The 14,078-nt window shown below is 38.0% G+C and overlaps 1 protein-coding gene and 1 long non-coding RNA gene across 2 annotated transcripts; one reads left to right on the top strand and one right to left on the bottom strand.

Moving 5' to 3' along the window:
• Positions 1-388: 388 nt before the first annotated feature.
• On the bottom strand, positions 389-14,012 carry serinc3 (serine incorporator 3). Its single transcript, XM_008410418.3, has 10 exons — positions 13,058-14,012; positions 10,432-10,584; positions 8,858-9,051; positions 7,265-7,344; positions 7,046-7,183; positions 6,779-6,948; positions 5,597-5,687; positions 3,394-3,595; positions 2,271-2,498; positions 389-2,144 (listed from the first exon to the last, which is right to left on the bottom strand). Exons 1-10 carry the CDS (start codon positions 13,094-13,096, stop codon positions 2,009-2,011), a joined length of 1,431 nt encoding a protein of 476 aa, XP_008408640.1. The 5' UTR covers positions 13,097-14,012; the 3' UTR covers positions 389-2,008.
• LOC103465505 (uncharacterized) lies at positions 7,352-13,233 on the top strand. The gene is made up of 3 exons (XR_533807.2): positions 7,352-7,643; positions 12,142-12,206; positions 13,156-13,233. It is a non-coding gene; the product is annotated as an uncharacterized LOC103465505 (long non-coding RNA).
• Positions 14,013-14,078: the final 66 nt, after the last annotated feature.

The following is a 14,078-nucleotide window of genomic DNA, read 5'->3' as shown; positions in this document are numbered from 1 at the left end:
TTCATTGGTACTGAATATTACATTGCAAGTTTAGGTTCCCTCTGTTTATTGTTCCATAGAAATTGATGGGGCCTGTGTGTTAAGACCGTGGATAAAAAGTTTCCACACCTTTTGATCCAATTACAGACTCGTCCTCAAAGAGCATAAATTGGATTAACATGGAATAAAGTCTGGGTGTTCAACAAGCAGGAGTCTTAAAATTCCTGGTTTGCAGAATGCAAATAAAATAAACTTTACTTACTAATAGTTTCCTTGGCATTCATTAGTAGTTAAACTTTATCACATCTACAGGTATATAGGATATTTTGACTGTTTCAAGTGAAATAACTTGACAGTCAAATCACTGAAAAGGAAAAAAATGATCAAAAATCACTAGATAAACATTGGAATATATAAAAAAAATGTAATGACGCAATATTCTTGTGTTTTAGGTTAATAAACAATTATCAAATTATCATTCACAGTTGACAAAAATCATTTCTATTATTAGCAATAATAATCATACAAATGATAAATATCACTCCTGTGAGGGTTTCTCCATAAGACCCCATGACTGTTCACATGGGCATTGAGTACATAAATGAGTCATTTAAATGATAAACCCTGCAAAAATAAAAAGCTGTTAATGAAAATATATTTTCCTTATCATCTACACAAATGGTTTTCTCGTCTCACAAAACTAAAAATACAGCAGCTGACTGAACATTCCAGTCTGTTTAGTGGAAATATTAGATTGAGCATCAATGTTTTTAGTAGGTCTCAATTTAATTTGTTTGCACTCACGATTTAATCAACGTAGTCTAATTGTTAGAGCATTTTAAATTAGATGTAATATTCCACGATTTAATCAAAATGAGTCTAATTAGTGTTTTGTTAGATCACATTCTTAAAAGTGTGTAGGCCACATACATTCATTTGAAAATGTTTCTAGATTACATATACATATAAAAAAACGAAAACTAATCAGAAAAATCTTGACCATACCAGGGTTTCCCCCAGTGTATTATAAGCCTGGTGGGCCACCAGGCTTTACTTGTACCCCCACCAGGGTAAGCATTGCTTATTTTTGAAAGTCTTTTTAAAATGTTTGCATTTTTAAGGCTTTATAGTTGGTGCTCAAGTATTAATCTACCAATCTTTCAATAATACATAATTATCAAGCGATATTTTCAAAATTCCTGTTCACCTTAAACATTTTTTAACTCAAAAACACGACGGGCCGCTGGACGAATGACTGACCTAGGCTCCAAGCCACTAGGCTCTTGTGTTGACCTCTGGGTTATTATTCCCTTGTTAGACTCTATTCCCTCTTATGTGCATGTTAAGCTGTTCAAAAATACATGTCATATTTCTGGTTTTGTCTTCCTAAGACCAGCTAACTTCTTATTTTAAGGTCAAAAACACAAGCTATATATATATATATATATAAATTCCCTTCTCACCCTCCGCGGGTGGTCTGTTTCATCCGCTGAGCTCGGGTCCTCTACCAGAGGCCTGGGAGCTTGAGGGTTCTGCGCAGTATCTTGGCTGTGCCTAGAACTGCACATTTCTGGACTGAGATGTCTGATGTTGTTCCTGGGATCTGTTTGAGCCACTGCTCCAGTTTGGGGGTGACTGCCCCGAGGGCCCCAATGACCACAGGCACCACTGTGGTCTTCACCTTCCAGGTCTTTTCCAGTTCCTCCCTGAGGCCCTGGTATTTCTCCAGTTTCTCGTGCTCCTTTTTCCTGATATATATATATATATATATATATATATATATATATATATATATATATATATGTAGTATCTCTGCATAGTGCAGAGATACACTCATTACATGGTACATAAGATACATAAGGAGAACCCCAGCTGTACATCACACAACAGATGTTTCCGTTGATTGCTTGTCTTTCTATACATTATGTTTTGGCACACTTAACCTGATCACCAATTCTCTACAAATAAAAACAGATGAGCCGTTCCAGGTCCATCTCCACAAGAAATGATTCTGTCCCTCGTCACAGCATCAGCTGAAGTCTCGGTTTGGGAAAATCATAGGGGCCACAAGGGTCCAAATGTAAAGAGCCAAACACAACCAGCTTGAGGAGACCTTTACCCACACTGTTGGCCACTTGCTTGTTATGGTGTAGTCTGCGTCTGGGCTGTGAAATGGAGAATCACACACAAAAAACTCATTTTTCTAGTGAGACATATTTCTATAACAGGTTAACAAACAGTCCCCAATGAAAACTTTAAAGTTGAGCTAAATGTTTGCAGGGATCACTGACCTGTACCAGTTGGTGAGTGTCATCATGATGTAGAGGGAAGCCAAGAAGAGCATGAAGTGGAAGAAGGAGTAGCTGTACTGGACCATGTCTTGCTCGTTGTCCTCCACCCGCCTGGGCCCCCGGGAGTCCTCCAACATGCCACTGCTGCTGGACCCCTGAATGAGGACAGCCGACTGCTTGGAGGCCATGGTCAACTTGTTCACCTGACTCGTGTTTGAGGAACGTATGCTGCGGACAAGAGATATCGGTGTCTGAAATATTTTACATGACCACGATTATTTGTAACATAACAGCACCACGACATATTATGTTCCAGCTTTCTTGTAGATTGTTCACCTTGTTTGGCGTCAAACTGCCACACGGCCAAGTAAGGTGGGCACAATAAATGATCACATTTTTTTTTATTTCCTCCATTTAACCAGGTAAAACCCCATTGAGAGCCAGATCTCATTTTCAAAAGGGACAACATACGACAACTTGGTAACACCAAAGCCCAAGTTTAAAACAAACTACGAAACAGTTTAAAAGCAACAACATTCATTGATACACATCCTTTATAGCAATTTGTTTGCTGCAGAGGTGAGATATTTTCATATTTACCTAAAGTAACCTCAACAGGCCTAACCTAACCAAACAGGCCAGAACAGAAAACAAGAAAACAGCTATGGGGTGAAACATCATCTGTTTCAATAACCTCTGTATCTAATGTTCTTCTGGTTACAGTTATTTGAGTCCAAAACAAGGCAATCCATACTTCATGCAAGTATGGAAAAATGAGAAGTGAGTCTGGACAGATATTTGAGTTTCCAGATTGTTCTTTATTTCATGTTTCAAGGGATCAAATTAATAATTTCTGAATAGCAAAGGTTTTGTTTTTTTTTTGCTTTTATTTACATTTCCTTCAGTTTCACAAATTGTAATGAGTGAAGTTTATAAAACTAGACTTCCTACATTGACAAACCAGGAAGTTAGGTTTCATCCAGGCTTACTCAGGACACACTATGCTTTTTGGCTCACAGTTAAGCTGTTTTTGCCCAATCTGGACAAGTATGGCTTTCTACCCTTAACTAGCAAACTCTCATGGAAATAAATTGGTCTATTTATTTATTTATTTATTTTTTACCTCGAATAAAGAATGCACAGAACGAATATAATCAGCCCCACGATGCTCTGGGCATCCCACCACTGTAAGTAGGGGGACGTCTGAACAGGTTCCTCGGCTCCGATGATCACCACGGCCGTCTGGTTTTCTGTTTCCGGGGGCCAAATTGTGGGAGCAGTGATCTGCTGGAAGATGCTGAGCAGATTGGGGTTGCATTCTCGATCTGAACACAGCAACACAAAAATATTCAGCCTGCACCAAGAAGAGAAAACTGCTAATGCAAAAACAATCGTTGAAAGATATTTTTTGGGAGGATTTAAGCAGAGTGGAAATCAGTGGTTCAAATCCTGCCAAGCATGTATTAATACAAGCCATGGAAATGTTTCATGGGTTTCAGCCACTTGATTTTAAATGAGGCACGAAGGTGACGCGATTCAAGATGGAGAGGGGAAAGTAAGATGTTGCGTTTTAGGTCCAGATTCAATACAAATATGACATTTAGCAATCAAATTATGCAAACTACGAAGCTAGCAGTTAACAGTTGTGGCTATAACGTGAACAAAATGGGGTTACGTTTATGGAGTTATTTTTGGTGCAAAAGTAGTTATGCCTCATAACTGTGAAGTTGAAGTCAGAAAGACAATTTTATCGAAACTTGAGATTTTTTCCCAGTCTTTTCACAAACAACAATTAGCCTTACGTTCCTCCAAAATCTTAAGAACAATTAGACAAAATTGTTTTTAGTCACATTTTCAGAAAAAATATTGCACTTACACTTTTGCCCCACGTGATTCAAAACAAATGGTGCAAAACAAAAACATGTGCCTGTGAGAGCAAGGACAAGGGAACCGGGAATTCAAATCTAACCAAGATAAAACACTAAGCACAAGAAATAAATATGAATAAAAATAATCTAAGTGTAAAAAAGAACTAAGAACAGACTGAACTAAAATAGAACAGAAACTATAAAATTTCTGAAGAAATTTAAACAGGGCCTGCCAAAGTTTGCCTGTCTGTTTCAACCCAGCATTCTGATGCTAAAATGTACTCAATAGCATGTGGAGAGTCACAACCATGTGGAGTAACATGAACTTACTCCATTCAGTATGTTAAAATTACTATACAAGTTAAATTGGCCAAACTGCTAATATTAGCCTAAATTCTGGCAGTGGAATGTGCTAAACATGGCTAATAAACAAAATAGCTAAACAGCTTATTTTAGGGAAAGAGTACCGCTAATATGGGCAGTAGCTACATTAGCAATGTTTGTGTTAATGCTAATGCACTGCCTTCTGATTTTTACATTTGAAAAGAAAAAATCACGTTTATTTCGTTGCACTTGGTTACCAGAAAATATGCTCATCTCCTAGCAACAGACAAACAACAAATATTGTTACTGTTCAAAAAACAAAAGATTTTTTCTGCTCTTTTGAAATATATATAATATTTATACATTGGTAAAATAAAACTTTGTGTACTTTTTGCAGTTATAGTTTTCATAACAAAAAGTGTCAAAAATATATTCGAATACATATGAAGAAGAATATATTACAGCAAAAAAAAAAAAAAAGCAGAGGGATCTGCTTATGAGATTAAGTTAAATTTTTGGAGAAGAGTTAAAGGTTTTTAACAGTTTCTTATTATTAAAGTTAACTTTTTCAACAGAGGCAATATACATTTTCAAGTCAGTTTCTTGAAAATTATTAAAAGAGGGGATTTTTTTCACTCCATTTCATCTTGTGGACATAATATTTTGCTAGGATTATGATAAGATTAACTATATATATTTCATCTGAAGAAAAAGTTGAATTGAAAGAACACGTTTATGGGAACGAGTGAGCAGACCAGAGCCAGATCACTGAGCAACTGATATGCCTGTAAACACCATCCTATTTGAGTTCTTTACAAGAAGCATGCAATAATAATACAATTTAATAAGAAGAAGACCTTAAGGAACACGGCCATATTTTTCTAAAAGCAACAACTTTGAACCTGAACAGTCAGCTGAAATGCCTTCTATGCTTTGCTATAGAGCCCCAACAAGGCTGATCTAATCAAAATAAGAATAATACGGATCAAAACTATGAATTCAACACAACTCAATTGTGACACGTTTTCTGTAAAATTCAAGAAATGGTGTCAGCTTTGTTCAAGTCTGGAATCTATAAATCAATATCTGGAGCAATCTCCTTGCTAAAACATATATATAAATATATATTCTCACCAGGCTCATTCGTCATAGCGGACCAGGTCAAGAACACTGTGTACAGGGTGATGAAAGACGACTGTAGCAGTCCTGAATGTGGCTGAAATTCCTGTGAATACAAATGAAAAGAATATGACTCTATTAATCCTGTACTTGCTAGACAGGTTGCATGTGTTTGCTTTTTGTTTGGAAAACTTAATTAAAAAAGAGTTAAAAAATGTGATAAAAAAAAATTAAAATACAAGAAAAAGCGTTATTGGTACCCACTTTGTTGAGGGGACCCAAATGGACTTTTAGTTTACATTTGTGATATATCTCTTGGCTTTTCCTAAAACCTCATTATTACGAAATCTATTATTTTTATTATGAGACTGTGTAACAGTCAAAGAGGAACCTGCTCAAAAACATCACAAGTCACAACTGGCCCTGGAGCCAGTGATTTTGGAAATAACCCAAATCCTTCAGATCCTTCAACAGGTTGAGACAATGGCGTAAAGGTTACCAAACAGTTGAAAGTTTCATGCTAGTAACTGGCTCACACACACTACATCCCAGTTTTGTGAATCCGCCTTTTTCTTTTCCAAGTTCAGTTATGCTGAAGTTGCAAGTAAACAAGTCCAAATGTTCAGTTCTAGTGTGTTTTAACGCACAGTATTCCTTACATCGGCAGCAACAGAGCCTCTTTGAAATGTCTGGTTAAATTCATTGAATTTTTCTTGGGAATGTGCTCACATCAATGGGGAATGTCAATTTTTGGAGAACTTAATGGACCACTGCTTCAGCAACGTCCGCCAGTATCAAGAGAGATTTTCCGAAAGACTTCGTGTGACTGGGGTGTCCGTTCCTTCTCTCTACCAAAACGATAGACACAGCAAAACCATAAGCTCCAAATAACGCTAAAATGACAACAAAGCTTATTTTAGCCATTCTTTGTTTGTTGATATAATGACATCCTGCCCATAGCCCCGCCCCAAAGTTGAGGGGCGGGGCTTTGGGCAGGGCTAAACCAGTCCAGTGTTAACCATATGGTAATTTTGCATTATGCTGATTTAAGGACATAATTATTACATTAATGTTAATGTTTCTAATTATTTAAGTAAGTAATCAATATTTTAATTTTGATTGTATATTTTAAGAACCTCCCAAATTATTGCTTCAGTGATAGTGAAATATGTTTGAGGAAGCCCAAATCTCTTGTACCTGTACTTTACGTAGCACAGAAACAACAGAGGCCACGATGCACAACATCACGTTGAAGCTGATGAAGAACTTGTTGATGAAGCAAGCATCAGGTCTGGCGTAGAAGATGAAGCACAATACAACCGCAGTAAACGCAGTGACGTAGTTAAGGGTCATGACCGCCAGCAAAACTAAAGACAAACAGCACAAAGCAAATTATATTGCAGAAACAATTTACGTCTTTGAAAGGACACTATTAAAAATAGAGTTGCAGTTGCAGACACAGACCTGTGTACCAGCCTCTGGAATTGCCTTTCTCCATATTTTGCACCCAAGACTCATTCCATGAGTGAGCAAAGTCCACCAGCAGCACCAGTTGGATGAGAATGAAAAAGAAAGCTCCTCCAGAGCCTATGACAAACCACGCTGCAACAACACAAAGCCACACAGGTCATTCAGTTACTCCTCTGATAGACACTGTAATGAGAAAAAATATAAAGGTCTTACTGTAGGTGAAAGGCCCATCTGGAATATAAAAGGCACCAACTGTACTTGCCACCAAGGCAACAAACTTATAGAACCAGTATCTGAAAATAAATATGATGAGTTTCAGTTAGATAATAAGACGGTTGTAATTGTGCGGTAAATTCACCAAAATCAAAGCTGCGCTCTCACCATCCCTGTTTGGGATGGTGAGCTCTAGTTTGTTTGTCTCGAAAGTCTGGTTCATTTCGGGAGGTACAAAAGTACAGTCGAACTCCAAAAATATAAAACTCTTGTCTGCCTACAAACCCAGGTCTCGGTTCAGCTGAAGTGAATGTGAATGTCAAGAGGACCGGAGACACATCCAAGAGCAAGAAGTGAACTACCGCGCAGGGCATTCTGGGTAAATACAACCAAAACAAAAGCACAAGTGTAGAGGTTTTCAAAGGGTTTAGTTCATTAGACACCCTACAGTGTGAAAACAAACCAGCTGAAAATTTAACAAATAGATCGTTGCAGAAGCGTTTCATGCTGGAACCAAATGCTTCCATGTTAGTCTGTCTCTGTTCTTAACCTTCAGTCAGCCAAGGCTTAATGGTCACCTACACTGAACCTTTTTCTACTTCTGATTTGAAGATTTTTCTCTTGAGTATTCCCTTGTATGTTCTAATTTCTCCAGCTAGGAATAGATTAGTGGACAAGTAAACTTTATAAACTATTATCTTAACATTATTTGACGACACAATTTTGAGGAACTCAGCAGCACAGAACTGTGGCACCCCAACAGTTCATGGGGAACATGCAATGTCATATGACCCAAGGCAAAGTGGATAAAACCCATGTCAAAAGCTTAAAAATATTGAAACTTGACAAACATCCATAATCTCACTATGCATCCATCCTCAGATGGTTGCATCTGAGGACTGCTTTTCCTTGGAATGTCAGGAGGGGAGTGGTTCCTAATACAAGGCAGGAATACAAGTCAAAAGTCCATGAGACGACAGGGAAACACAGACACACAAGTCAGACAACCATACACTCACATACTCACACTTAAGGGCAACGTAGGTCTCTACATTGTCCTTAAGTGTGAGTATGTGAGTGTATGGTTGTCTGACTTTCACCATTATTGGACTGGGGGAGGAGAAAACCCAGCATTTCTTATATTGTCATTTGTAGACTGATAGTAACAGACCTATCCCTTGAAACCATCAATAGTGTTTGAGAACCAGGATTTTAGAGCCTTGGAGCGTTCTCTTGACATGGAATCCCAACAGAGATATTTCACAGACAAAGACGTCCCATTGCTCCAAAGTAAGTCTCAGAATTTCTAAAAGCAGATAGGATACGTTGACTTTTTTCTGAATCAGTGTCACTAAAATTAAAAAAAGACTCAATCTTCTTTTCTAAATAAGTTGTGAACAAATCCTGCCATGCTTCTTCTTCTTTAGCTTTCAAAGCTCATAGCAACTGCATTTACAAATTAATTCTTTATTTCACCCCCACCCCCTTTTTTTTAGCTACTAAAACGGAACTATAAGGTACTCAGGCTAACCTGAGAATTTGTTGTTTGTTTCATGATAGGCTAAATATTCCTGCCACTATTTCAGTCCTTACCCATTGTGTATGGAAGCGCGAGGGTCTCTGCTGGTCTTGATGTTAAGTGTAAAAATGGAGAAGCTCAGGAACCACATGCTCATGCCGAAGCAGAAGCGGTACACTGCTTTGTAGCCCACCAACATCTCACACTTCAAGTATGCCTGGTGGGCTGGAATAAAGAAGCCTTCCGTGTCATCACAGAAACCTGGCACCTGACGAAAGAAAAAAAAAAAAAAAGAGGAACAATCTGAGCATCGCACTTCACATTTAAACAAGGCTGACACCTGACCGTACACAGTATCTAAAACTAATTTAGGTCCTTAGGTCAATTCAGAGGAACAATGACAGTGGACATGCGCCTTGTCGTGGTTCAGTATTTGTAAATTCACCTATTCATAGACTTTTGTGTGGAACATAACTCTACTATTAGCTAAAAATCCACTGATTCTTCATAAATATTCCAAAGAAAATGCAGCTTGGGAAGCTGAAAAACCTTGGCGCCATGTTGCTTGAAATATGACTGGGTGGCGTTTACAAAGCAGCTCACCCAGAGCGCCATTTAGTTTCGTTGACACACTGAAACCTTTAGAGGTAAAGATAAGGAAGACAGTGGATGTTAGCTTTGACAGTAGGGGTAAGACGGTTTCCACTGTGAATATTAAAGCATTAATAAGCTTTCTCTCTTGCTCTCGATGAAGGCAGACGCTTTTTTCCTCTGCTCCCTGACGGACTTGGCCGAACTAGCAAACACTCAGACTGTTGGTGTGGACAGAGACGAGGACTCTAAAACTCACTAAGAGTTGGAATTGATCTTGGAGAAGTTGCTAGTTTCGGTTCAGTGGAACGACCAAACTAATTTGGATAGTTGAGAACTGAGATGTATCTGAGAGACTTTAGAGAAGATTGAAATTCATTAACTTCCCGACCTAAGACATTCTGTTTATGAATCGGCTTTCCCCGTGTGGCCTTGGAAGGGCTGCATATCTCTAATCTCCTCGAAGATATGTAAACGTAACGCTCTTCCCTCCTCACCCCCTCCTGTTTCCATGGAGCTGTGGAGCTGAGCACCCCTAAGGACATCATGCCTTGATAACAAACACCTCTGTCGGACTATGCCAAGGACCACAGCCACCTGGCTCCATGGCCCTTTGACGTCACCACCTTCACTCATGTCTTTGTTTCATTCCTTTGTTTTGTCTGAATGTTGCCATCTGCCTTAATGTGTCCTTTCCTCTTTTCCTTTGGTTTATTTTGTTTGTATTTCCTTTTAACTCATGTAAAGTACTTTGAATTGCCTTGTTGCTGAAAATGTGCTATATAAATAAAATTACCTTACCTTACCTTACCTTAATAAGATGTATTTGGTGTTTAAACTGTCCTAAGCATTCTAAGATCTTCAGTATTTACAGATTTCAGCTATTCACGCACGGTTGTGGTCTTTTAACACTTACAATACTCTGGATCCATTGTGTGGAAATCATGTATATTTTTTGCAGTCTATCTATCTTTGTTGAGGTGGGGGGGGTTTGTCAACTTTTTATTCAGAAACATAACCACTCCATCCATGATATGATTGCATAATTTATTCGTACCCTTCTGAGTTGCTGCTCCATCCCTGGTGAGAGCATTATGCAGGCAACAATGGTACCCAGCAACAGGATGGAAGCGTAGATGATTCTGGTCACTGTGGAGTTCCTGCTGCTTGGACAGCAGCTGCAAACTGGACATGTAGCATTGCTGCACATCTGGGGAAACAAACGAATTGTGGTGAGTAAAAAGGAGCCTAGAAGATACGGGTAAAAGTGGTTATCTGTAATGTACAAATCATTTTTTTATAAGGACAGGAGGACTCTCTACATGTGTCTATAGATAGATTTGTTTCATTTCCAGGAACCACATTTTCCCTTCCTAAACAAGTGTGTATCCTGACCCTCAATATCACTTAGTGTAAACTCCATTGACAGATGCAGCTAAAGGGAAATTAAAGAATGACTCTCTCAAAGATTTCTCCACCTAAATAATGAGAAAACCGAATGGATTTTGTTCAAATGTCATGTAACCATTTCACCCAGTCTAGGTCTTTTACCCCCTATTCATCCCAATGAGATTATAAGGGGTCATTCCTAATGATATAAAATTAGGAGTGAAACTTGACCGTAGCTTAAAACTTGGCAGACCAGAGGATGATTGTTGTGAAAACAATTTTTTTTCACCTTCATCTACTTTCTAAAGTACAATTTTGTAATCAGTGTCTTTTAGTCCACTCATTCATTTTAATTTTCTGAAGTCGTTGGAGGTTTATGCAATTCCACGAGACTATCTCGAAATTATTTACTTGAGATATATGACAATTGTGGTGGAAAAAGAAAACTTTGTTTTATTTACTGGGGAACCAGATAGTAAAAGATTTCAGAGAAGTTGTTATTGTTATTTGAACTTACTGAACCCGTTCTGTCCAAGGACACAGGTGCAAGCTGAAGATGTGGAAAAAAAAAAAGTTTCTTTGTTTATTCTCTGATGGGAAAAATCCCTAAGGAGGGAAGCTGATGGAAAATTCCATACTTACGTGACCAATTGACTATATTTCCCTTGGTCACGTAAGCAAAAACATACCGAAATGTATGTTTTTAAAGTTTCATTCTCTGGGTTTGATCTTCCGATCTTCCATTGGTTTTCTTTTACTCTGATTTTCTAAATAAAATATATAAAAATAAATGTACATTTCTCTGGTTGACTCGGTGTTTCGTTATTATTTAATAAGAACATTTTACTACACCATTTAAAAGGGTGGCTTCTCAATATCATTTATAATTTTTTATAGAAAATGGTTCAAACATCACCTGCGTGAATATATCGCCTATTGCTATTTGTTGGACTGGGAAAATCTTGCATATCGCCCAACCTTAATGCCTGCTGCATCTGGGTCCACCACCAATACACGAACCAGCCAGCTGGACCCAGCAGACCAACTATCTTTAGAAGATGTCTCTGTTTTAAGAGACACTATTGACACGGTGGCCAGGCCCTGTTGGCCATGGTGGCAGTTTAATGTTGCTTCAGACAAAAACACTTGCTTACATTGAGAACAGAGACAGGATGTTTAATCCATAAGATGGTCATATTAAAAAACAAAGTTGCTGAAACACAACTAAATCTGTGCCTCTGTTGCTGCAAATGTGTCTGTCGGCATCATGTTAATAAATACCAGGTACAAGTGACAGATTTATACCAGGCAGGTAGCACAACTTGGCAGCCAACAAACGTATGTTCTGCTCATTGATTTTCTTTTTTCTTCAATGCAGCAACAGCAGAGCAGAGTCGGAAGAAAGGCACCAGAGGATTGTCAACATGTTAATACCCCTGGCAGGTAAACAAAGTCAGCTTAATCTTCTTACAAACTGGGCCATGGCAATTTACAGGAGGTCACATGACACAACCAAACAACCATGACAGAACCAGAAAGACATTTTTAGAAGATAGTTAATCCCTCTCTGACCACAAAGCAAGAAAGTCCTTCAATGTGGACATTTCGGCACAGAAAGCTACTGCTGTTATACAGTAAGCCTGAGTACTAAGACTTCCTCTTTTTGCTATTATTACTATTAGCTTGAATATTTGCTATGGATACAATGGGTTGCTTTGATTCATAGCTGTAATTTTTAAAGAGTGTTGTTCAAGAATTATAAAAAATAGATTAAGCAATATAGAAATTCTGGACTGTGACCTACACTAATCTAAGTTTCTCTGTGTTAGATCTAGAGCCTCCGCATCTCCAATTGTTCTCAATGGGATCTAAATGAGGACTATTGAATTATTCTCAGTTTATCATATGCCTTGGCACTGAAACATAATCATGCTGGCCAAAAATCTCATTTGTCACATGAAAGTCCACATAAGATGATGGAGCATTGTAAAAATAAATAAATAAATAAATAAATCTGTATATTTAACAGTGAAAATTGGCAGAAAACATCTGTAAACTATAAAACAATTTAAAACTGTTGATAAATTAAACAGTAGTTTGTACATTTTGCATTTGTACATTCATTTTCTAAGTTGTTTCCATGTTAATTTTATTTAAAAAATATATTTTCTTTAAATTAAAACATTGTCTTTTACAGTAAAACAGTAAAACTGACTCCAGCACCATTGCTAACCATAAAAATCACTAATGACAATGCCATCTAACATGAAATAAAAAAATGTGTGAATACTTACACAGCCTGTGAAGGTAAAGATCCTCTGGACAGCCCCCATGACCGGCCTGCTCCGTTACAGCAGTCTGGTTCCAGTTACATTCTGACTCTCCCTTGCAGGAAGGTTTGGACTGAATGGAGCTGCTTCAGTCGGCTGTCCGGTCCGACTCTCAAACTCTGCAGTTCAGTTTGATTGGCTTGTGGGTTAAATGCCTCATCTGCTTAGCGCGTCACGCTGCCATAGGCAGCCTGAGACCTGCTGACTCGTGGAAAGCCATTCCAGCATTTCATCAAAACAAAAGTATCAACTATTAAGAGTCTCATTAAAACCAACTGATATGAAAAGCTTGTATCATGACATGTTTTTCAGCCATGTTGCCCAGTCCTAAGGCTGTGGCATTACACAGCTACTTCATCCATCTGCTATGCTACAGGTGCATAAATGTTGTATATTTTTCTTTAGATATTCATATTTTCTTTTTTTTTTTTTTCATCACTACATCAAAACATTTCCCTAGACTGTAAACCTTTTTACTGACAATAGCAATAGTGATTCTGACAAGTCCTGTTCTTGCCTTCACTGTACCGGCTTCCTGCACTGCAAGATTTATTTTAAAATTCTGGTTTGAACTTTCATGATTGAGGTTTTTGAGTATTATATTACTGGCTGCATCCTGAACCCATTTCAAAACCCGTGGACACCGAGCTTTTCGGGGATGTCCTCCCACTGTCCCTACACTGTACAGACTCTTAGGAAACAACTAGTTTTTTTCAATTAGACAGTTTTGCTTCTGTTAATCACTTTGTGATCTGTGTGTGAAAGGTGCTATAGAAATAATTTTTTTACTTTCTTATGCTACTTAACTTGAGGTCACGTTATCGTCCGTGATCGTTGTGGCGAGAAACAAAACGTCACATTTACTGTCAAGACATAAGCGCAAATATTGAAGATTCCTTGATATTTATAAATTAGATCCACAAATCTGTGATTTTGATTGTAGATATATAAAAAAATCACTAACTATTGAAGGGAGTAATATCAA

This window comes from Poecilia reticulata, chromosome 5 (genome assembly GCF_904066995.2).
Source record: "Poecilia reticulata chromosome 5, P_reticulata-male-v2, whole genome shotgun sequence".
Taxonomy (NCBI): domain Eukaryota; kingdom Metazoa; phylum Chordata; class Actinopteri; order Cyprinodontiformes; family Poeciliidae; genus Poecilia; species Poecilia reticulata.
Note: the sequence above shows the minus strand (reverse complement) of the source record. Positions and strands in the feature narration are given on the sequence as shown.

What these genes read in the sequence shown, in the direction of transcription:
- serinc3 (XM_008410418.3), bottom strand. Translation starts at nt 13,096, where the DNA reads ATGGGGGCTGTCCAGAGGATCTTTACCTTCACAGGCTGT. An exon ending in TTCCAGAGGCTGGTACACAG is followed by an intron (nt 6,949 to 7,045) that starts GTCTGTGTCTGC and finishes GTTTGTCTTTAG; the next exon opens with TTTTGCTGGCGGTCATGACC. An exon ending in CTGTGCATTCTTTATTCGAG is followed by an intron (nt 2,499 to 3,393) that starts GTAAAAAATAAA and finishes TCTTGTCCGCAG; the next exon opens with CATACGTTCCTCAAACACGA.